General features: G+C 38.4%; 1 protein-coding gene across 16 annotated transcripts in view; it reads right to left on the bottom strand.

Annotated features, from left to right (window-relative positions):
* Nucleotides 1–22,865, bottom strand: part of TMCC1 (transmembrane and coiled-coil domain family 1) — a 247,588-nt gene that overhangs the window by 134,617 nt on the left and 90,106 nt on the right. The window contains exon 1 of one of the 16 annotated variants that reach the window (XM_054550528.2): nucleotides 12,819–15,625. The exons of the other annotated variants lie outside the window; for them this stretch is intronic. Within the exon in view, the coding sequence (XP_054406503.1) occupies nucleotides 12,819–12,857 (39 nt within the window). The 5' untranslated portion in view covers nucleotides 12,858–15,625. Of the gene's footprint in view, nucleotides 1–12,818; nucleotides 15,626–22,865 lie in introns of those variants that run through there. 16 annotated transcript variants of the gene reach the window in all.

Here is a 22,865-nt window from a genome sequence, read left to right as displayed (position 1 = left end):
AGAATTTAAGCTACTTAAGGAATCTAGCAAAGAACAGCAAGGGGCCCAGTGTGGCTAGAATAAAATGAGTAAAGAGAAAACAGAATATGATGTCAAAGAGTTAATGGAGAGCAGACTATGTGGGGCCCTAAATACCATGTAAGAGTGAGTGAGAAAGGAAGGCACTGGAGGGTTTTGATCATGGGAATAACGTCATTTGGCTTAAGTTTTATTAGTATCACTTTGGCTAATAAAGCGTGTTAAGCAAGAACGGATGCTGGGAGACTAGCTAGGAGGTTAATACAATAAAACAGAAGAAAAAAGATGGTAGCAGAGATGAGTAGTTAATACCCAAATTTTAGGTATATTTAAAAAGTGGAGCCAAGAGAATTTGCTGATATACTGGGAATAAGAAAGAGGCATCGCAGATAACTCAAAGATCTCGGAGTTGAAGGATCAAGGTGCCATTAACTGAGATGGGGAAGACCAAGAGAACCAGGGAGGAGAAATGATACCAAAAGCTTAGTTTTGGATACTTTGAGTTTGAAATGTCTGTCAGACATTCTAATGGAGATGTCAAATAGGCAGCTGAGTTCTGTAGGTCCAGAGTACAAGGGAATGATCATGACTGGAAATATACATTTGAGAATTTTCACATATAGATGGTATTTAACACCAACAGACTGGATAAAATCACCAAGAAAGCCGTAAATTGAACTGAGCCTAGGCCACAGCAATATTAATTCAAAGGACAGGATGATAATGAGGAACCAGGAAAGGAGACTGAGATTGAGTGACTAGTGATAGTGAGGTGTATAGTATCCTGGAAGGCAAGTGAATAAATTGTTTCACTGAGGAGGGAAAGATCAACATGTAAAAGGTTGCTGAAAACTAAGATGAGAACTAAGAATTGAAAACTGGATTTAGCAATAGGGAAATACTGAACACCTTGGCAAAAGTATATTTGGGAGAGTAGTATGGGTGAAATGACCAACAACAGAACCAAAGTGATATTAATATATATTTTACAGTCTTCAAAGCTATAGAATTAGAATGGTACTAACAGAACAATCTTTCTCAATGCTTACTCCTCTTTTGACTCTTACAGGGAACTACTTTTACTGGAGTAGAAGGGGTTGGAGGAAAGAGAGAGGGGCATCTCCTGGGAATGTGTGCCATCATCTTTTCTATGACTTTTCAAGTGGTTGCTGAGTACCATTTGATTAACATATGAACTGCGGTATGTTATTTCCTTTTTTGTTTTATTTGGAGATAGACACAGAAAATATTTGGAAGCTAATAGAATCTTCCATTTATCAGCAAAAGTACTATTTCTGACAACTTTAATGGCAGAAGATGAAATATCGTTTAAACACTCAGCGAATTTAGAAACCAGAATGGGGACTTTCATACAGACTGCATCCCTTAAGAAAAGCTATTTTACAGTAGCCTTTTGACTTAATTTGAATAACAGGCAACGTGATTCCTGAAGTCACAAAATATAAATTCAAAACTTTACAAAGCCAAACAGATATATGTTTTTATTGTTACTATAACAGTTGGGTTAGGTATGTCAGACCCAGGGACAGCTCAAGTATTGTGTCACTACTCTCTTCAGATGAATGACATATGATTCCTTTTACCCTCTTTAGCTAGAGTCAGAAAGGTATCAGATCCTTATTAGTCTCTATATATCTAAATATCTAAATGTACTTGCTCATTGAATAGAGACAGGAAATCTCATTAGGGTATTTCTAAATACTGATGTTTATGCAGGAGTCTAAATGATAAAAATCCATAGAGATACAATTTCCTAAATCTCAAGGTCAAGGAAACATGTTGTTAGAACACAGAAAACTTTCCAATAGTCAATACAGCTCTAGCATTTATTTTGCGATCATTTTTTTTCACATGATATACCCCTTATTAAATGTGGTAGATTATCACCTCCTGACAAAGACCTTCATGTATATAGGGAGATCTATTTTCCAACAAGCACCAAAATAGAAAAAAAAAGGACTGAAAGTTGCCTTCAGGGCCTGTTTTAAGTATTTGATAGTTGCAAAATGTGGTCTGGAATATTACTTTATACTTAGGAATTTTAAATACCATTCCAAGCATATTCACATCCATTGTTTCATTTGCTGCTATGAGGTAGTAGGGTAAATAATCATTATGCCATTGTAAAATTCAGGAACTGAAGCACAGAGAAATTAAATGGTCTGTCTAAAATTAGAATAGAAGAAGTCTTCTACCTTGAAATCTTTTCATCACACCAAAAAGATAAATGTGGATACCTATTATTCAAGAAGTAGGCTGATAATTTATTGCCATTTCTGATATTCAGACTTGTCTGATAGCTCAGAAAGAAGATAATATTGGCAAAGACTACAATATTTGCATATCTTTCTGAAGATTCAACAAATATTTGGTATCTTCAATGTGTCAAGCCTTAACGAACATGGTATCACTCTGCAGTAGAATGAAAACTGGATTAGACATAGCCTGGGGTGAAGACGGCACTGGTAGTACGGGAAGAGATGGGAAAAAGAAGACAAGGAGACAAGCAAAGTTTTGATTATTCTTTATACTCAAATTCATTCATGAAACTTTTTTTTTTTTTTAGCAGCTACCAAGTACCAGACATTATTCTATGTTCCTGGATATAGAAGTGAATTAAAACAGAAAAAAGTCCTTGTCATAAGGTTTATATTGGGGTAAGTTACAGGCAAAAAAATGTAATAGGCCGGGCGTGGTGGCTCATGCCTGTAATCCCAGCACTTTGGGAGGCCAAGGCGGGCGGATCACGAGGTCAGGAAATCGAGACCACAGTGAAACCCTGTCTCTATTAAAAATACAAAAAATTAGCCCGGCGCAGTGGCGGGCGCCTGTAGTTCCAGCTACCTGGGAGGCTGAGGCAGGAGAATGGCTTGAACCTGGGAGGCAGAGCTTGCAGTGAGCCAAGATCGCGCCACTGCACTCCAGCCTGGGTGACAGAGCGAGTCTCCGTCTCAAAAAAAAAAAAAAAGTAATAAAAGATATAGTATGTCAGATAGTGATAAATACATGGTGGGGGGTGGGGAGAACAGTGTGTGGAGGCAGTGGTTTCGCTATTTCATAATAAAAAAGGACAGTCAGCTAGACATGGTGGTTCGCACTTGTAATCCCAGCACTTTGGGAGGATGAGGTAGGAACTTGAGGCCATGAGTTTGAGACCATCCTGGGCAACACAGTGAGATCCTATCTCTACAGAAAATTTCAAAATTAGCCAGGCATGGTGGTGCATGCCTGTAGTCCCAGCTACTTGGGAGGCTGAGGGAGATTACCTGAGCCTTTAGTGATCCCCTTCAGCCCAGGAGTTTGAGGCTGCAGTAAGCTCTGATCACACCACTGCACTCCAGCCTGGGTGACAGAGCGAGACCCTCATCTCTTTTAAAAAAACAAAACAGTCAGTGTAAGCCTCCAGAAAGGTGACATTTCAGCTGAGACCTCAAGAAAGTGGGAAAGTAATCCAATGCAAATATTTGGAGGAAAAGTTTTCCAGGTAGAGGAGAGAACAAGTTGATAACTGTATTTAGATAACACCCAACCATTGGGGCTTCAAGATGAACAAGGATGTTCATGCAAAGGACGTGCAGCAGAGCTGTGGTATGCCTGAAATACAGCAAGAAATTGGATGTAGCTATAGTAGTGTGAGTGAAAAACAGTAATAAACAAAGTAAATGTTCATCATTATACCTAACTCATGACCCCCAATTACCATGTTCCAAGTATTCTCCAAGTTAGAATATACATAGAATTTACATTGTATGCTTTAAAATTTCTTGAAGTCCCAAAGGTTGGGTGTTATCTAAATAGTGATCAATAGCATTTCATAAGGCTCAAACTCAAGTAACCATTCACCACTAGATACTGAATAGACTGGGTCAGATTCCAATGGTGCCCAAAGAGAATCTGTTAATTGAGATCAGCCTTTATGTCTAGTTTCCTAAGTCTCAATACACATACACACACACAAACACACACACACACAGGAGTAGTTACACTCAGGTGTTGTTTATACCATGTAGATCTATGATCTTCAAATAATTAGAAGACAGTGAAAGAATGTTAGACAAATTTATTAAGGCTTTCCAGCTACAGTTCCATATATTAATTGATAATATTAAGCAACCTACATATATTACTTAGAAGAGAGTTTCCTAGATTTACCCCTCTATTCCCTCCACAGAAGTTAAGACATTTAGTTTAGCAACCCCATTACCTTAAATATCCCAGAGAAAATGTAAATTTACTCTTAGAAGATTAGATTTTGAAAGGATGTTCATGTTAGAACTTACCCTCACCCTTTTTTTTTTTTTAAGACAGAGTCTTGCTTTGTCACCCAGGATGGAGTATAGTGGCACGATGTTGGCTCACTGCAATCTTCGCCTTCTAGGTTCAAGTGATTCTCGTGCCACAACCACCTGAACAGCTGGGATTACATTACAGGTGTGTGCCACCATGCCTGGTTAATTTTTGTATTTTTAGTAGAGATGGGGTTTTGCCACGTTGGCCAGGCTGGTCTCGAATTCCTGGCCTCAAGTGATTCACCTGCCTCAGTCTCCCAAAGTGCTGGGATTACAAGTGTGAGCCGCCGTACCCAGCCATGTCAGAACTCCTTAAAAAGAACAGATACTAAACATGGCATGCCTTTCCCTCTCAACAAAATCTTACCTAGTGATGTTGCTCCCTTCCTGCAATATTTTCCTCCTGTCCTTCATCTATTATCAGTGATTTGCATACGAAGGAATTCCTCCAGGAGTATGCACCAGACTGGTGAGGGGCTTTTCAAAACCCCTCCCAAATGATCACTACTTTGAGCCTAAGTCATCGTATTCTTGAGATATGCTTGGGGGTGACAGGGGAAGGAGTCTTGGGAACCACTGATCCAAATCCTCTAGGTCCAGCTAAAATCCTATTTCCTCTATGGGACTTTTCAAGTCCACCTCAGGTTCAAAGGAAGAGCTCCTTCCCTCTTCTAAATATATATTTATTCACCATTAATTTCACAAAAATTAAAACCTCACGTTAGCATTTTAACTGTCTCATCTCCCCAGTTATGATGAACTTTCCCATAAGAGTCATAGCAGCATGCTTTGTCTAAGAAAAGGTACTCGAGTTCCAATATATCATAAAATGAAGAGAAATCCGTTTTGTATGAGGTAAATCTCCATTTCAAGGAATGTCTGTTTTCACAGAATTTCGTATTTTCTCCTAATAGTATAAGGTAGAAGAAATCTACATCTTCTCAAGTGAGTTTATGATTAACTCGATGAGTTTTCTTGCTATTCTCAAATCAGAATTATCCAGACCTGGCTAGAAACTAAAGTCTAAGCCCATTCATTAAAGTCTTGAATTTATTTACTTTTGCCAAGACAGCTATATAAAATTAGATTCCTCCTGGTATAAAATTGGGTGTGTTTTCTTAGATATTTGCTATCAAAAGTCATTTTTCTTGGAAATATACTCTGGCAGCACATAAGAAATCACCATATGTTTTATATCACAAAGGGATCCTAGATAATGCTTTTCACATGAGGAGAAACCTTCAGAGAGGTGAAATGACTTACCAAAGTCACATAGCCATGATTTACTTAATTTCAATTACAAAAACCTTTGGAATAAATTTTATTAAGTGAAAAGGAAAGCTATGAATTTTTTTTTTTATTATACATGCTACCTTTGGGTTTAAGATGGATTCTTCTCACACTAAATTTCCAGTAAATAAGGGAAAAGTGATCTGTTTCTTCCAACCTATGTCATGGAACAGACTGAAATTTAAGAGAGATTTCCTGTGCTACCACAAGGGAAGTTGCATGTCCATTGTTTTCTTCTTATTAAACATATTTTTCAGTAGGATTTTGTTACAATTCGTTGTATATAATGAATGCAGAGGTTAAGTCCTAACTAACCTCAGGGTGTCCAAGAGCACAAATTCTTCTTTTCATAGTCTAATGTAAGCCAAAATGATAAAAAAAGAATATTTCACATTATTATTACAAGCAATTTGGCATAATGAGTAAAATGTGCTCCTGCCTTTATCAATGATTCCCAAAATATGCTTTCAGAATAGTAAGTTTAATTTATCCAAAAAGAGATGCATTTAAACAAGTTTTTTAAGTGTTAATGATTCTATACTACAAACTTGTGTGTTACTTACAAAGTTTATCTTCAACCTGTGATTAACACAGATGGTTGGGAGAAAGTTCCAACCCAGGAGATTATCTTTCAGTTACTAAAGTTTAAGAAAACTATTGGCAATGGTTTTCATTGAAGAATAACAAGTCTGAAATTTACTTTCACATTATGAACTTGTAACACATTTGAACTAGGGCTACTATTTAAGGAAGTGAATGTACCTGGTAAAGAGTTTTAAAAAGCAAGTCTCCCTCCCATCCACCTATGTCTCCAACTCCTCCTCACAAAGGCAGTCACTGTTACCTATATATACACAAAAGGAAGGGGAAGAGTATATGTGCATATATTCTAAAGTAATTTTAAAGAACAATCACATCTCTTTTTAAAATAATACTCAAATCAAACCAACGGATAGCTGTGTACTTAAAAAATAAAAAACTATCACACTTCCAAAGAGATTTAACTATCTTCTCTGGGTAGCATATTTTGCTCTCTCAGGTCTACATGGTCAACAATTTATTACTGTCATTATTTTTTAAATTTAAATGGCATCACTATCATGAAAGCATTTCAGAATTATACATATTTCTAAATTAGTTTCTCTATTTTTAGCCTATTATTTCCCAAAGTATTTGAATAGGGAGGTCATTCTCTATTCCTTATTCATTCCCACTACATCAACAATACATGACATTGATCTTACTGGGGTCTTATTTCTTTTTTTTTTTTTTTTTTTTTGAGACGGAGTGTCGCTCTGTCGCCCAGGCTGGAGTGCAGTGGCAGGATCTCTGCTCACTGCAAGCTCTGCCTCCTGGGTTGACGCCATTCTCCTGCCTCAGCCTCCCCAGTAGCTGGGACTACAGGTGCCCGCCACCACGCCCGGCTAATTTTTTTTTTTTGTATTTTTAGTAGAGACGGGGTGTCACCGTGTTAGCCAGGATGGTCTCGATCTCCTGACCTCATGATCCGCCCGCCTCGGCCTCCCAAAGTGCTGGGATTACAGGCGTGAGCCACTGTGCCCGGCCTTACTGGGGTCTTATTTCATGTAACAGAAGAACACCATCAATCTTCCTATTCTGGTTTTGTAAAATACCAAAATGTTTGATCTCCTATAATGTTGGACATTTGAGTATTCAAGTTCTAGAAAGCAGACACACATATGCATAATAGCAATTAGAATGCTACCTGATTTAAGCCTCCTAAAAGTGGGTTAATGATTAACAAGGAGATATTACATTTAACTGTTAGTAAAATAGAAATGCAAAACATTACATTTCCAAGTATGAAGTTTGTCAATGTCTAGAGTAACTTAGAGAAAATTAATTACATAAAAAGCATAAGAAGGAAAGGTATGTCCTTCCATTATTTGAAAACATGCATCCAGTACTGACTCTACCTATGCATTCAGGACTGTTAATTACATATAATTCTATACTACTTCACTGTACCCACCTAGTGCTTATCATTAAGAGGGTTCAACATACCTTTTAAAAACTGTGGTAAAATATACATAAAATTTACCAGTTTAGTCATCAAAATACTTTTAAACAACCCTAATTAACCTACTCAAGATGGAAATAAGAGATCTCTATTTACTTTTAAAAAGATATCACAGAAAGATTAAGTCAGTCATGTATCATAGGCCATAAACCCAAAAGAAATCAGGTAGAAATTCAAAGGAAACTACTTCTGAAAAAAACAACAGGTTTTATTAAAAATTCAAATTCTGGCTAACATTTCTCCACTTCTTTTTTTTTTTTTGAGACGGAGTCTCGCTCTGTAGCCCAGGCTGGAGTGCAGTGGCGCGATCTCGGCTCACTGCAAGCTCCTCCTCCTGGGTTCACGCCATTCTCCTGCCTCAGCCTCCCAAGTAGCTGGGACTACAGGCGCCTGCAACCACGCCCGGCTAATTTTTTGTATTTTTAGTAGAGACGGGGTTTCACCATGTTATCCAGGATGGTCTCGATCTCCTGACCTCGTGATCTACCTGCCTCAGCCTTCCAAAGTGCTGGGATTACAGGCGTGAGTCACCATGCCCGGTTCTCCACTTCTTAATTTTCTTTTATTGATAACAAACTGATACCAAGTGACAGGACACTATGAGATGTGGAAATGGCAAGGTAGCATTTTTAGACTAAAATATTTCCAACTGCTTTATAAGTCTGGATTAAATAATTTCAATAAAATCAACAGAACTGGGAAAAGATGCCACAAACCTATTTCTCAGCTATTAATCTCTTCACAGGCCAACCCAAGACATATTGGTAGGATTTTTACCTTCATGTTTTTTCACCATATGAAAAATGTAAAGATAGCAAAAGAAAGCTCTCAAATAGAACAGGAAGAAAATAAGGTATGACTGAAAAAGAATCATCACTGATTTACTGTAATTTCAATGATTTTTAATATAGAAAGTGGGTGCTGTGAGGCTACCTCTACCCTAAAGTAAGTAAGTCTCGCATGAAAACATGAAAATGAATGTGAACTCCAAACTGAGCTAACTATTCAGATCCATATCTGGAAAATTAAAGTTTGAGTTACTATCTTAGAACAATCTGTATGTCATTTATCTTTCATGTTAGAATGGTCAGAAAATAAATGTTCATATTTGCTTACATATGCACAAACGGTGCGATAAATAAGAAACTGGTTACCTACAGAGATAGGGGTATGAACTACACGAAATGACACAGCCAGAAGCTAAGATATTAGTTATGTAATTTAAAATTTTGAACTGTGAAAATAATTACCATTCAAAAGTAAAATAAAAGGGTATAATATTTTACTGAGATAATATTTACAATTTTTCTCAAAGCTCCCCTACCCTTTATCATACTTTAGAAAAAACTGATTTTCTGCTACCCATAAAAGATTTTAGGGAATAGTTTCCTCTGATCAGAGTGCAGGCCAGAGTAATTTAAGAAGGATTTTCTAAAGAATGTCTAACTCATGGTATTTCATCCTTAAACATTATTATAGAAACTCAAGAGTAAATTTTTCTCCTTAATAGAAGTTCTTTAAAAGGCAGTGCAATTTAAAGTTTCACAACTGCATGCAGGTAAGTTTCAACTTACATCTAATTACTCCATATTTAATATGGCTTTATTAAATCAATGATTTTACTCAAATCAACACCTCTCTGGCCAAAGAAAACAAATTTAATTATGGGAAATATTTTATCAAGTTTGACTGCTAAGTTCAAACTCTATTGGACACATACTTCAGCTCTATAGGAAAGGGCTGCTCTAAGGAAGTTACCCAAGTTACACAAGTTTGTTTATTGTTTTCTATCGTAGATAAACATAGAAAAACATCGGAGACCATGACAGAGAGAATGATTGACACGCCATAAATTTTTTTTTTTTTTTTTTTTGAGACGGAGTCTCGTGCTGTCGCCCAGGCTGGAGTGCAGTGGTGCAATCTTGGCTCACTGCAAGCTCTGCCTCCCGGGTTCACACCATTCTCCTGCCTCAGCCTCCCGAGTAGGTGGGACTACAAGCACCCGCCACCACGTCCGGCTAATTTTTTGTATTTTTAGTAGAGATGGGGTTTCACCGTGTTAGCCAGGATGGTCTCAATCTCCTGACCTCGTGATCTACCCATCTTGGCCTCCCAAAGTGCTGGGATTACAGGCATGAGCCACCACGCCTGGCCAGACACGCCAGAAATTTAGGGAGGCAGTTGGTATGGGGAAACAGAATGGGTTTGCTTGTTAGACCTACATTTGACTCGACTTCCTGTTGATCTTGCCCAAATGACTTAACTTCTCTGAAACTCAGTTTCTTTTAATGATAAAAAACAAGCTGATACTATCTAACTCAAGAATTAAATGAAATATCCACATTGACAGGTTCTAGACTATTTTGGATGGCTCACGCAGGAGACATGGGGCAGGAAGAAAAAGGTTTCCTTAATAAGTATTTTTGAAGTCACATGTAAGATAACTATAAAGGAAGAAAATGATCTAAAATGGCAAGGAAAATTGAGAACTTTTCTGCGAATCACATAACTGAGATCCAGTCAAAGAGAATAGGTGAGCATCTTTCTTAAAATGGAATGTTTTTTACTTCACCTAAATCTTAATTTACTGCCTTTTTTCTTAACTCAGATGTGAACATCTACCAGCCTACAACAACCATTTGAATATTCTAAGGAAAATAACCAGTGTAAGGAAGCATGACTATCAACCTTAATATAAAAAGCATCTAAAGTGGGTATTAGGCTTAAAATTACTGCAAACGTTTATATCTTCTTTCAGAAAATTTCCAAGAGAAATTAAAGAAATTTAAAGATGGTCACATCAGTACTTTCTTTTTGTTAAAATAAGAAATTGTTTTTAAAATTCAGATCTTAAGACAACTCTACTCCTGTGGAAAATTACTTATTAGCAAAAATGCTTGTTACTAAAGTCGGAAACATCTGAAATTGCTGCAGTTCAAGTGTGTGTATATATATATGTATATATATGTATACGTATATATGTGTATATATACGTATGTGTATATATATGTGTGTATATATATATGTATATATATATGAAAAAACAATTTCATTTTGAGTGCTCAATATGTGCCAGAAATACCATAAACTGGGGTATGGCAGGTCCCTGGCTCTCAGGTAACCTATGGATTTAGCTGAAAAGACAAATAGAGGCACGATGCATTTGCTGATTTTCTTTTTCTTTTTTTTTTTTTAAGACGGAGTCTCACTCTGTCACCCAGGCTGGAGTGCAGTGGCACGATCTCAGCTCACTGCAGCCTCTGCCTCCTGGGTTCAAGCGATTCTCCTGCATCAGCCTCCCAAGTAGCTGGGACCACAGGCACGCACCACCATGCCTGGTTTATTTTTATATTTTTAGTAGAGATGAGGTTTCACTATGTTGACCACGCTGATCCATTTGCTAAGTTTGTCTTTTAAACTCACTAACATAACTATTCGGTTTCTCCTTCATATTTAAGTACCTTACAGACTGAAATAATTAAAAATATTTTTTCAGTTCATTACTCTGATAGAACAATAAATTTGATAGACAACAAATTTCCTTAGATTTGGTCTAGATCATCCATTATAGGATCCATAAATCACATTCAAATGAGCAATAAGGGTACCAGTAATGCAAAAAGGCTACATCTTTGAGTGTTTTTATGTAATGTACCTAAAGAGAGGATGCATCCCATTCCTTCAAAAGTGTACTTTTTGTAAATCATATACATAGTATAGAGTGAAGAGGGTAAAGTTTAAAAAATATTGGGAGAGAAGTATTGGCAGCAAAATATCCATAATATAGTTACCTTCTAATTAGAAAATTATCACCTGGCTCTCAACTATCAGACACTCTTATGCAGGAATGTCACTACCCTGATAATCTACCCATCTGCTTTTTAAATGTACTATATATATGAAAATACAAGCACTGGAGGACATTGAAAGAGCAACAAAAATGATTCTTTTTATTGTGTAAGAGAAATGTGGAGGCCTTCAAACACACACACACACACACACACACACACACACACACACACACAATGGAGCAGGGGGGAAGGGAGCAAGTTAAATATATTTTAATACTCCTAAAAATCCCGTTAGCCTTAGAAGTCCCAAGAAAAGCTATGCATATGTGACACAGGGATGGAAGCAAGCACTCTGCTCATTTCTGCATCAGTGCACACACTCTACACTGGGGTCACCTGTGAGGGAACTAAAGGTTTTCCCTGAAAATCACAACACATTTCAGGATCTAACAATTCTGATTAACAGCCAAGGCAGTGAAGAATGCCTACAGATTTACTATTTGTTTAAGCTTCTGTATTCAGGGAATGAACTGTGACACAACTGAGCCACCAACTGCTACATTTTTTAAATGGAGCCTTTTAAAGAACACAATGGTTTTGAAATAAAGCTCAACTCTTACCACACCTCTTTCCATATTAGTTTCTGCACTAAATGACTGGGTCAAGGAGGGCTGGCTACAGGCAGAGTGGATTTCATAAATCACCATCTCCTCTCAAATGAGTGCTTCACCTTTTTACTATTTTAAGTATGATTTTCTCAGGTTAAAAAAAACTTTTCCCCAAAAGCTGCACACATGGAACCTGATTTTCAGTCAGAACTCTGTAAAAACTGCTTTGTGAGCCTCTCTGTAACTGCTTTTCATATACTTCATTAAGTATTCAAGTTTCTCAACACAACCACTCATTTTAACATTTTAATGCAAGTCTTGCTCATTGAACTATTTTGTGGTAGTTTTTCTCAGTTTAATAGTGAAATGTATGAAAGCACTGATTCCACAGAGAAGAAGGCTTTCTCCTCTTGGTCCATAAGCTGATAGATTAATTGCTTATTAAATATACACTTTCAACCCACAATTATCTCTTTCACACACACCCTTCTGGAAATTCTATCTCAGGAGCAAACTACAACTTTGCCCAAATTCAGATGACAGCTGCAGTTTTAGGGGAACACAATCTGGGGTTGCCAGTGCAGTCAGCCTTCAAGCTTTGTGCCTGTCAGATAAAAGAACAAAAGGCAGTGCTTCCTCCCTCAGCCCCTCCTTAGCGCTGGAGGACGGCAGGCTTGACAGAACAGTTCCAGAGAAAAAGGAACCATGCTGAAGCAAGTGAGAGTTTCCCCTCCACAAACATACAAAACTACCAACCCACCTTGGATAGCTGCCTCCTGAGGCTAAAGCGCTGAACCATGATCACCCAGAGGATCTTCAGACAAAGCAATCCACGAAGGGTTTTTTAAATAACAGCTTCTTGGGAAAGTCGGTAGCAGAACATTTTGAAGACTGCCAGAGAAGTGCAAAGAATTTCCCTGGGAGTCTTAGCAAACTTGGAAAGCCTTCATTGTTCTATCAAGAGATACTGCAAAACCTACGTGGGAGAGGGCAGGGCGGGTGGGGCAGTAATCCTGAAGCCGCTGCGCCCAGTGCCAAGCTCTTCTAGCACTTCCTGTGAGTCAGCTGTGAGGGGTCCAGACACAAGGACCACCCCTTCCCTTTCCACCAGACCAGTAGGCGAGGATGCCGCTGTGGTGCTACCTGAAACTCCAGGGGACAGACCTGATGTTCCGGTCCCTGTGGGAGGAGGAGTGGTGTGCTGGGGTCAGACAGCATCTGCTCCAAGTAGGAGACGGGCAACTGCACCAATTCCTCCCCTCTTCCAGCCCTCCCGGCGGCAGAGAGTGTCCACTGCAGACAGCAACGCACCCTTCTCTACCTCCACCTTAGGTAATCCTTTAAGGTGAGGCAGTGTGAAAAAAAGGAGGTGGTGAAAAGCAAGCCCCTGGCTGTACCAGCTCCCTGCTCAAGAACGAAACTCCTCCCAGCTGGGCTCAGCAGCTGTGCGGCTTTGTCTAGCATAATTGGCCAAGTCTTTCCTCTTATTCACAGGGAGGGGTCCTGCCTCAGGAAGGAATGTCAGGTGCTGAGAGGCATACTCCGACGGTGACTTCAACTTGTGCCAAAGTTAAACACATTAAAGTGGCCTCCTGAGGTAATTGCCCTCTCTTGTTGGAATAAAGTAATTTTTAAAAATCTACACACAAAACAAAAGGAACAGCTCAGAGTGAATCAATGCAGGTAAAGAGGTATGAAAAATAACCATAAGAGCAGTTCCAAAGATAAAAATATTCCCACCTTTGCCACTCTTCCTCTGTTTGGGTCTGCTTCCGGACAACCACTGTGAGGATAACATTTCATTTAATGAAACTTTCCAGTCTATGTGCTCCTCTTGGAATTGTTCATTACTTCTGAATGAATGTAGTACTGATTAGGGCAGAACTCATTTGTATATTTTTTCCCCTGTTCCAGTGTCTCTCAATTTCCTGTGAGCAAAGTTACGTCATATGCTACATTTAAAGCCTTTGTTGGAATGAACCTACTATGTGCAGTCACTATGTTAGGCAGTTCACATTTATTATCCTATTGATTTCTCAAAACAACCCTATAAAATTTGTATTACAATAATCCTCCCTTACCTACAGTTTGTTCCCACAGTCAACTGCAATCCAAAAATATTTAAATGGAAAATTCCAAAAAAACAATTCATTCAGAAGTTTTAAATTGCATGCTGTTCTGAGTAGCATGATAAAATCTCATGCCATCCTACCTGGGATGTGAATCATCCCTTTGTCCAGCATATCCAGCCCTGGCTACCACCCGCTAGTCATTGAGTAAGCGATTTGGTCATCAGATCAACTGTTGCAGTATGGTAATGTTGTATTCAAATAACCCTTATTTTACTTAATAATGATCACAAAGCACAAGAGGAGTGGTGCTGGCCTATTGTTATAATTGTTCTATTTTATTGTTACTGTTAACATCTTACTATGCCTAATTTCTGAATTAAACTGTATCACAGATATGTGTATAGGAAAAAACACAGTACAGTCGTAACCCACATGACATTTCAGTTAACAACGAGCCGCATATATGACAGTGGTCCCATAAGATTATAATACTGTATTTTTATTATACCTTTTCTATGTTTAGCTATGTTTAGATACACTAATACATACCATTGTATTAAAATTGCCTACAGTATTTAGTACAGTAACATGCTATACAGGTTTGTAGTCTAGGAGCAACAGGCTATACCATATAGCCGAGGTGTGTAGTAGGTTATGCTATCTAGATTTATGTAAGGACACTCTACGATGTTCTCACAATGATGAAATCACCTAACAATGCATTCCTCAGAAGGTATCCCATTGTTAAATGACACGTGATTGTATATATAGGGTTCAGTACTATCTTCAGTTTCAGGCATCCACTGGGGGTCATGGAACATATCTCCTGTGGATAAGGGAAGACTACTGTAGTATCCCAACTCTTCAAATAAGTAGTAATTTCTCTCTCTAAAATCTCAAAATGGCCAGGTTCAGTGGCTCATACCTGTAATCCCAATGCTTTGGGAGGCTAAGACAGGAGGATCACTTGACACCAGGAGTTCAAGACCAGCCTGGGCAACAAAGGTAGACCCTGTCTCTACAAAAAATAGAATAAAAAAATTAGCTAGGTTTGGTAGCATGTGCTACCTAACTACTACTCAGGAGTCCTAACTACTTGGGAGACTGAGGTGGCAGGATAGCCTGAGTCCAGGAATTTGATGCTGCAGTGAGGCATGATGCTCCAGTCTGTGCAACAGAGTGAGATCCTATCTCTAAAAATAAAAACTAAATAAAACGTCAATATTATTTTGAGAAAATCATGTAGTGTTTGTAACTTTTTTCTTCAGGTAAGAAACACAAAAAAATGAATTTGAAAAGACAGGTTTCTATGCAATGATTATTCTCAACTATGCTCATATCATACACTATCAGTATCCAATTATCACCAAATAGGATCTAAAATTTTACCTAAAAAATAACACACATAGGCCAGGCGTGGTGGCTCACGCCTGTAATCCTAGCACTTTGGGAGGCTGAGGTGGGTGGATCACAAGGTCAGGAGATCGAGACCATCCTGGCTAACACGGTGAAACCCCATCTCTACTAAAAATACAAAAAATTAGCCGGGTGTGGTGGCAGGCACCTGTAGTCCCAGCTACTCAGGAGGCTGAGGCAGGAGAACGGCATGAACCCGGGAGGCGGAGCTTGCAGTGAGCCAAGATCACGCCACCGCACTCCAGCCTGGGCGACAGAGCGACACTCCGTCTCTAACAAACAAACAAAAAAACATGTATTTCATAATATCTCAGGTAGAGCAGAGAAGATGCATCAAATTCAAACAAATAATAGGCTGCCAAGTCTCCAAAAAAAAAAAAATTACCTAACCAAAGTGTATATATAAAACGTTTAGGCTGGGCATGTGTGCTTATGCCTGTAATCCCTGCACTTTGGGAGGCCGAGGCAGGCAGATTGCTTGAGCTCAGAAATTCGAGAGTAGCCTGGGCAACATGGTGAAACACCGTCTCTACAAAAAACCCACAAAAAATTAGCTGGGCATGGTGGCATGAGTAGGTGGTCCCAGCTACTCAGGAGGCTGGAGTGGGAGGATCAGTCGAGTATGGGAGGCGGAAGCTGCAGTGAGCCAAGATCATGCCACTGCACTCCAGCCTGGGCGACAGAGAGACCCTGTCTCAAAACAAAACAAACAAACAAATCTTTTACTCTTAAAAACCTTAAGCAAAAAGAAGGTTGAACATATCTAAGTGTATTTTTTGTAAACTTCCAAAGCTAAAAAGCTTTTAGATGAACACCTATAACCAAAAGTAAAGACTCCTTCATACCAAGGTTCAGAGAACACAATATAACCTAACATTTAAGCTGTTTAAATTTAATTCCAAGTGGAAAGTAGGTTGACAGAGCACCCGAGTTGTGTGCCTTTTTTTTTTTTTTTTTTTGAGACGAAGTCTCGCTCTTGTCCCCCAGGCTGGAGTGCAATGGCACGGTCTCAGCTCACTGCAACCTCTGCCTCCTGGGTTCAAGCAATTCTCCTGCCTCAGCCTCCCGAGTAGCTGGGATTACAGGCGCCTGCCACCATGCCCAGCTAATTTTTGTATGTTTAGTAGACACGGGGTTTCACCATGTTGGTCAGGCTGGTTTCGAACTCCTGACCTCAGGTGATCCGCCCGCTCAGCCTCCCAAAGTGCTGGGATTATAGGCATGAGCCACCATGCCCGGCCGCCTTTTTGGTTTTTGAATGGTAAGAGTACCAGTACCTCCATTTTTCTCGCAGAGATAGTGAAACAGTATTCTGAAATTATCTCCTAGGAATGTAAGAAGGATTCTTGAAATACTGATGTGGAAATAATGAAGTGCCTTACAGAATGACACACTGTCTTAAACACACAGTGTTTCTGATTGATACAAGCAACTAGAATCCCAAATCATTACTAAAAGATTCTTTCTATCAAAAAAAAAAAAAGGAAAGGAGACAGGGGTGTGAAACAAGTGGTAAGTGAAACTTAATTTCCCTCACTAACAAGGCAACCTGCTTTCAGCCTAAAGAAGTGCTCAGAATGTTTTCTACTAATGAAATGGAAACATAAATAGTAACAAAATTCAGTAATTTCTCCATTCTAAATTGCACAGACTTGTTAACTATTTTCCTACAAACTGCCCAAATGGGAATAGCTCATTAACAAATAACAAAGTAATAGTCTCTCTCTTTCAGAAATTATTATTCTTTTAGTTACTGTCTACATTTAAAGCAAGGAGAGAAGAAATCTATTTTCAAAATGTTTAGGCGACAATGCTGCCAGTTTTAGGGTTTTCTGTGGCATTCTAGGCCCCTTAAATGAGATTCTTTTGGCAATCCCACAATAAATAACAATACAGATAGCATATTTTATTATATCCACCTGAAGAACAGATTAAGTAATTTATGTAGTTATTTACAAAAGCCCATGCAACTGTCAATATAAATAACCATGAAAGTAGAGGAATTTGTTAGGTAGTAAGAAGTTAAAAGATGTTAGTGATCAAAAATTTGAGTACCATATACAATTCCTTAACTTGTGAGGGTTGATTTAAAGGGCAGCTAACCTTGCCAAATAAGGTCTTTATTTGGATGACTTGGACATGGCTCTTTGAAAATGCTAAATTAAGCCTGATTCCTTCTATATTAGCAATGTTTTGGGCTCCACATTTCTTTTTCCTAAAAAAACTCATATCATGCGTTACCTGCAGTAAATGCATGAAAGGAAGAAAAGACGGTAAGAAGGGAGCAGCAGAAAGTAGTTTCAAGAGGCTATTTGGCCCAGTTCCTTGTATCCAACTAACCCAAGGTTGTTGCCTATTCTGTAATGGTATTTTTCAGAGATGGCATTTCCATATGCTCCTCTATCCTCTCTTAGCAAGGTTATGATCAAGATGTTAATTTTCCTAACATGTCCTTACTTTAAAAACATTTTCTGGGGCTGGGCACGGTGGCTCACGCCTGTAGTCCCAGCACTATGGGAGGCCGAGGCGGGCGGATCACAAGATCAGGAGATCGAGACCATCCTGGCTAAAATGGTGAAACCTCATCTCTACTAAAAATACAAAAAAATTGGCCGGGCGTGGTGGTGGGTGCCTGTGGTCCCAGCTGCTCGGGAGGCTGAGGCAAGAGAATGGCATGAACCCGGGAGGCGGAGCTTGCAGCGAGCTGAGATCATGCCACTGCACTCCAGCCTGGGTGACAGAGCGAGACTCTGTCTCAGAAACATTTTCTATTAGATTCCCTGTGAAGATGTCTTGAAATTTCATACCTATACACAAATTTATTTTGTGTATATGTGTATGTACATAAACACATTCACTGTTAAATATATATACACACACTCACAGCCATAAACATATAAAGATATAAAACATCTATGTCCATATCAAAATATAGAATATTTGCTGCCCCAGAAGGTTCCTAATGTCTTCATTGCTGTTTCCCCAATAGGTAACTGTAATTGACTTCTATCATAAATTAACTTTGCTTGTTTTTGTATTTCATATAAAGGAATCTTGTGTGTGGTTTCTTTTGCTCATCATGTGTTTGCAATCCATCCATGTAGTTGTGTGTAACAGTTCTTTATTATTACTTTATAGTATATGCCAGTGTATGAATAATGCCACAATTTATCCATTCTACTTTTGGATCTATGCTGTAATCTATTTTTTCTCTATTATAAATCTGCTATAAAATTATCACAGATTGTTTTGGAGCTCATATAGCATATTTTTCTTGGGTATATATAGCCTAAAAATGGAAATCCTAAAGGACAGAGTAAGATTTACATTTTAGCAGGTATTATTAAACGGTTTTCACTGTGGTTGTACTAGTTTACACTCTTACAATAATGTATGGAAGTTCCAGTTGCTCTACATCCTTGCCAACTCTTGATTTTTTTTTTTTTAATTGGATTCATTCTGGTAGAGGTGTCATGGCATCTCATTGTGGTCTTGTATATCTTCCTAGGAAGTTACTTAGAACTTTAATTTTTAATCTTTAGACAAAGCTATTTTTAAAATCTCTAAGTTCCTTCTGTCGCTTTTCTCATTTTCTATATATCCCTCCATCTGAGTATTCATATAACACTACTCTCCTTGACAATTTAACATTATTCTCCAAGTAGTCATATTTTGCTATTTAACCTTTCAGCATGGCTCTTTAAATATACAGCCATTCATTCCATTACTATTATGTGCCTACTAAGCATCAGACATGATTATTTTTCACTATGTTGCAAAGAACACGTAGCAAATTATACAAATGATATAGTTACAAGGTATTTCATGTGCTGATATGTTTTCCCTCTCCGCACATCTCACACTACTTTCTTTTTTTTTTTTTTTTGAGACGGAGTCTCACTTGCCCAGGCTGGAGTGCAGTGGCGCGATCTCGGCTCACTGCAAGCTCCGCCTCCCAGGTTCATGCCATTCTCCTGCCTCAGCCTCCGGAGCAGCAGGGACAACAGGCGCCCGCCACCATGCCCAGCTGATTTTTTGTATTTTTAGTAGAGACAGAGTTTTACCGTGTTAGCCAGGATGGTCTCAATCTCCTGACCTTGGGATCCGCCTGCCTTGGCCTCCCAAAGTGCTAGGATTACAGGCGTGAGCCACCATGCCCGGCCTAGTTTGTTTTTTTTTAATCCAACCAGTATCATACTACCCATATTATCTATGACCTCCTTTTTTAAAAAAATCCAACAATTTACTCAGAAATTTTTGTCAGTACATATATCCTACATTATTTTAACTGCCACACAGTACTCTACAGTATAAACAGAACAATTTACTTAGCCATTCTCTTGATGACCATTTAGGTTACTTCCACATTTCTGCCAGTACACGCCTGTTTTTGTTTTTTTTGTTTGTTTGTTTTTGTTTTCCCGAGACGGAGTCTTGCCCTGTCACCCAGGCTGGAATGCAGTGGCACAATCTCGGGTCACTGCAACCTCTGCCTCCCAGGTTAAAGCAATTCTCTTGCTTCAGCCTCCTGAGTAGCTGGGATTACAGGCATGTACCACGCCTGGCTAATTTTTGTATTTTGTTGGCCAGGCTGGCCTCAAACTCCTGACCTTGTGACCCACCCACCTTGGCCTCCAAAAGTTGCTGGGATTACAGGCGTGAACCACCGCGCCCGGCCCATGCCTGTTTTTGCATTTGTGAGTTGTTCTCTAGGGTAGATGCTAACATATGATCCTACACTCAAGATTTGGCCCAAATTCATTTTCTCTAGAAGCAAGATCAGTCCACTTCATGTCGTTTCTACTTCTTAACTCACAGCAGTTTCTGGACAATTGATCATATACAGTGACAGTTCTTGTACATTTATATGTTCTATATGGCTCCTGTACCAAGTAGTGTTATTTAGTGTTTCCGGCATCAGAGATTTCAAGTTAAAATGAGCACTTTGAAGGATTGCATCTTATACTTTATGTATCTCAACTGTACACTACCTTACATAGAGCAGACATTTAATAAATATTTGTGAATGCCAGGAAAATCTTAAGACAATACATAGTCTTGTCTTGGGATTAATATGTAACTATTCTATTACCTTATTTCTACACTCCAACATAAGATTGCATAAACTCTAAAGTTGGGTTATCAATGCTTTGAATTTTTCTGTTTGTAGACATGGGCCTCACAAAGGACAAAAACAAATGTCTTACTCAAGTCCAAAATATTACACCTATGATTCCCTTTTATTTACACATTGTACAAAAACAAATAAATTATCTGGCAACATTTATACTTCAAAAAGTGATACTTGAAAGTATACTATCAACAAGATGGTGAACTAGGAAACACAGGCCTTCTTTTCCCCAGAGATATTGAGTTTAAAACAATATGTAAACTACAATACCACTGTAAGAACTATAGAGACCACTGTAGTCCCAGCTACTTGGAAGGCTGAGGCAGGAGGATCACTTGATCCCAGAAATTTGGGGTTACAGTGAGCTATGATAGTGCCACTGCACTCCAGCCTGGGTGACAGAGTGAAACCCCATCTCTTAAAAAACAAAACTATAGAGACTAGCTGTGAAGCAATAGCACCTAGGCCATTGTAACCAAGACAGTATTCCTGTGAAAGGAGGAGGAAAACTTGTGGCATGTCACACACCGGTTTGTGCCCCTCTCTCCCTACACGGCATAGCATAGAGCAACCATGAGGAATCTCTAATGAGATTCAGGACACACTATTCCAATTTATGCCACCTTGGCATTTGACAAAACTGTACAAAGAGGAAAGTCTCCCTAATCTTCTGTTTTAGTCCATTTTGTGTTGCTATAACAGAATACCAAAGACTGGGTAATTTAAAAAGAAATTTATTTACAGTTCTGGAGGTTGGGAAATCCAAGGTTGATGGGCTCACTACTGATGAGGGACTTCTTGCTCCAACATCCCATGGCAAAAGACATAAGGGCAAGAGAGCATACACAAGAGTGAGAGAAAGGAGCCGAATTCTTTAATCAGGAACCCACTCCCATGGTAATGTCATTAATCCATTCACGAGGGCAGAGCCCTCATGACATAATCATGTTTTAAAGGTCCTACCCTCTCAACACACAAAATGAAACATTATTCACCCTTAAAAAGAAAGAAAATTCTATTACATGCAACAACATGAATGAACCTTGAGGACATTAGGCTAAATGAAATAAGCCAATCACAAAAAGACAAATACCTTATGATTCCACTTATATGAGGTATCTAGTGAAACTCAAAGAAATAAAAGCAGAACAGAGAGTGAGGGGAGGGTAGAAGGAAAGGAAGAGTTACTATTTAATGGGTTTAGAGTTTCAGGCTTGAAAGATGAAAAAGTTTTGGAAATCTGTTTCACGATAACATCAATACACTTAACACTATAGCACTGTATACTTCAATGTGGTTCAGATGGTACATTTGTTATGTGTTTTTACCACAATAAAAAAAGCGATTCTAATTGCATTTCTATTTTCATGTATGCCCTTTGATTTGGCACTCTGAATTTTGTTTCCTTAAACCTCGCTTTCCTTTTCTTGCCTTTAAGCATGGAATTCAACAGATGACTTTTTCCAGAAAAGTTTTGACACCTCAATACAAGGCTTTAAAGACCCAGAACACAAACAAACACAAAAGGCTTACTGCCAAGAATCCTTATAAATGAACAAATATCTACTCTTTTGATTTCTTTTTAATACCTTATTACTCATAATCACACAATGTTAAAAAATAATTATTTTAAAATATAATTAAGAAATACAATTTCTTAGTTCTCGTCTAAATTCCATCTCTCATACTTAGCATCTTAAAAAGGACAATAATTACATTAAAATAATTAGAACACTAAATGAAATAATTATATGTCTAAGGTTTTGTTCTCAAGTGGTATTCCTTGCAATCGTTTGCAATGCCCAGAGCACGCTGAACATGAATATTACCTTAGTCAGAGAAACAAACAACTCTTCTCTTATAGACTACAAAAACATCTATAGCAGTGAAAAATGAGAACACTGGTAAAAATAAAAGCCCCAAAGATCACATGAATGGTTAGCAAACCAAGCAACAAGGGAAAGTTGTTTAGAATTAAGTCTTCCTATTAAGAGACCATTTTAGCCTTATAAAATGTCATTCTTTATCTTTGGTAATACTTCTTGCCTTAAAGTCTAACTCGCCTGATGGAAAATATAATACCATGCAAATACTAACCAAAAGAAAGATGATATAACATAATCACATTTTTTGTGCTATTCTTTGAGTGGTTACCCTGCAAATTATATCATACGTTCTTAACTTACAG

This window comes from Pongo abelii, chromosome 2, assembly GCF_028885655.2.
Source record: "Pongo abelii isolate AG06213 chromosome 2, NHGRI_mPonAbe1-v2.0_pri, whole genome shotgun sequence".
In the NCBI taxonomy this organism is placed as follows: Eukaryota; Metazoa; Chordata; class Mammalia; order Primates; family Hominidae; genus Pongo; species Pongo abelii.
Note: the sequence above shows the minus strand (reverse complement) of the source record. Positions and strands in the feature narration are given on the sequence as shown.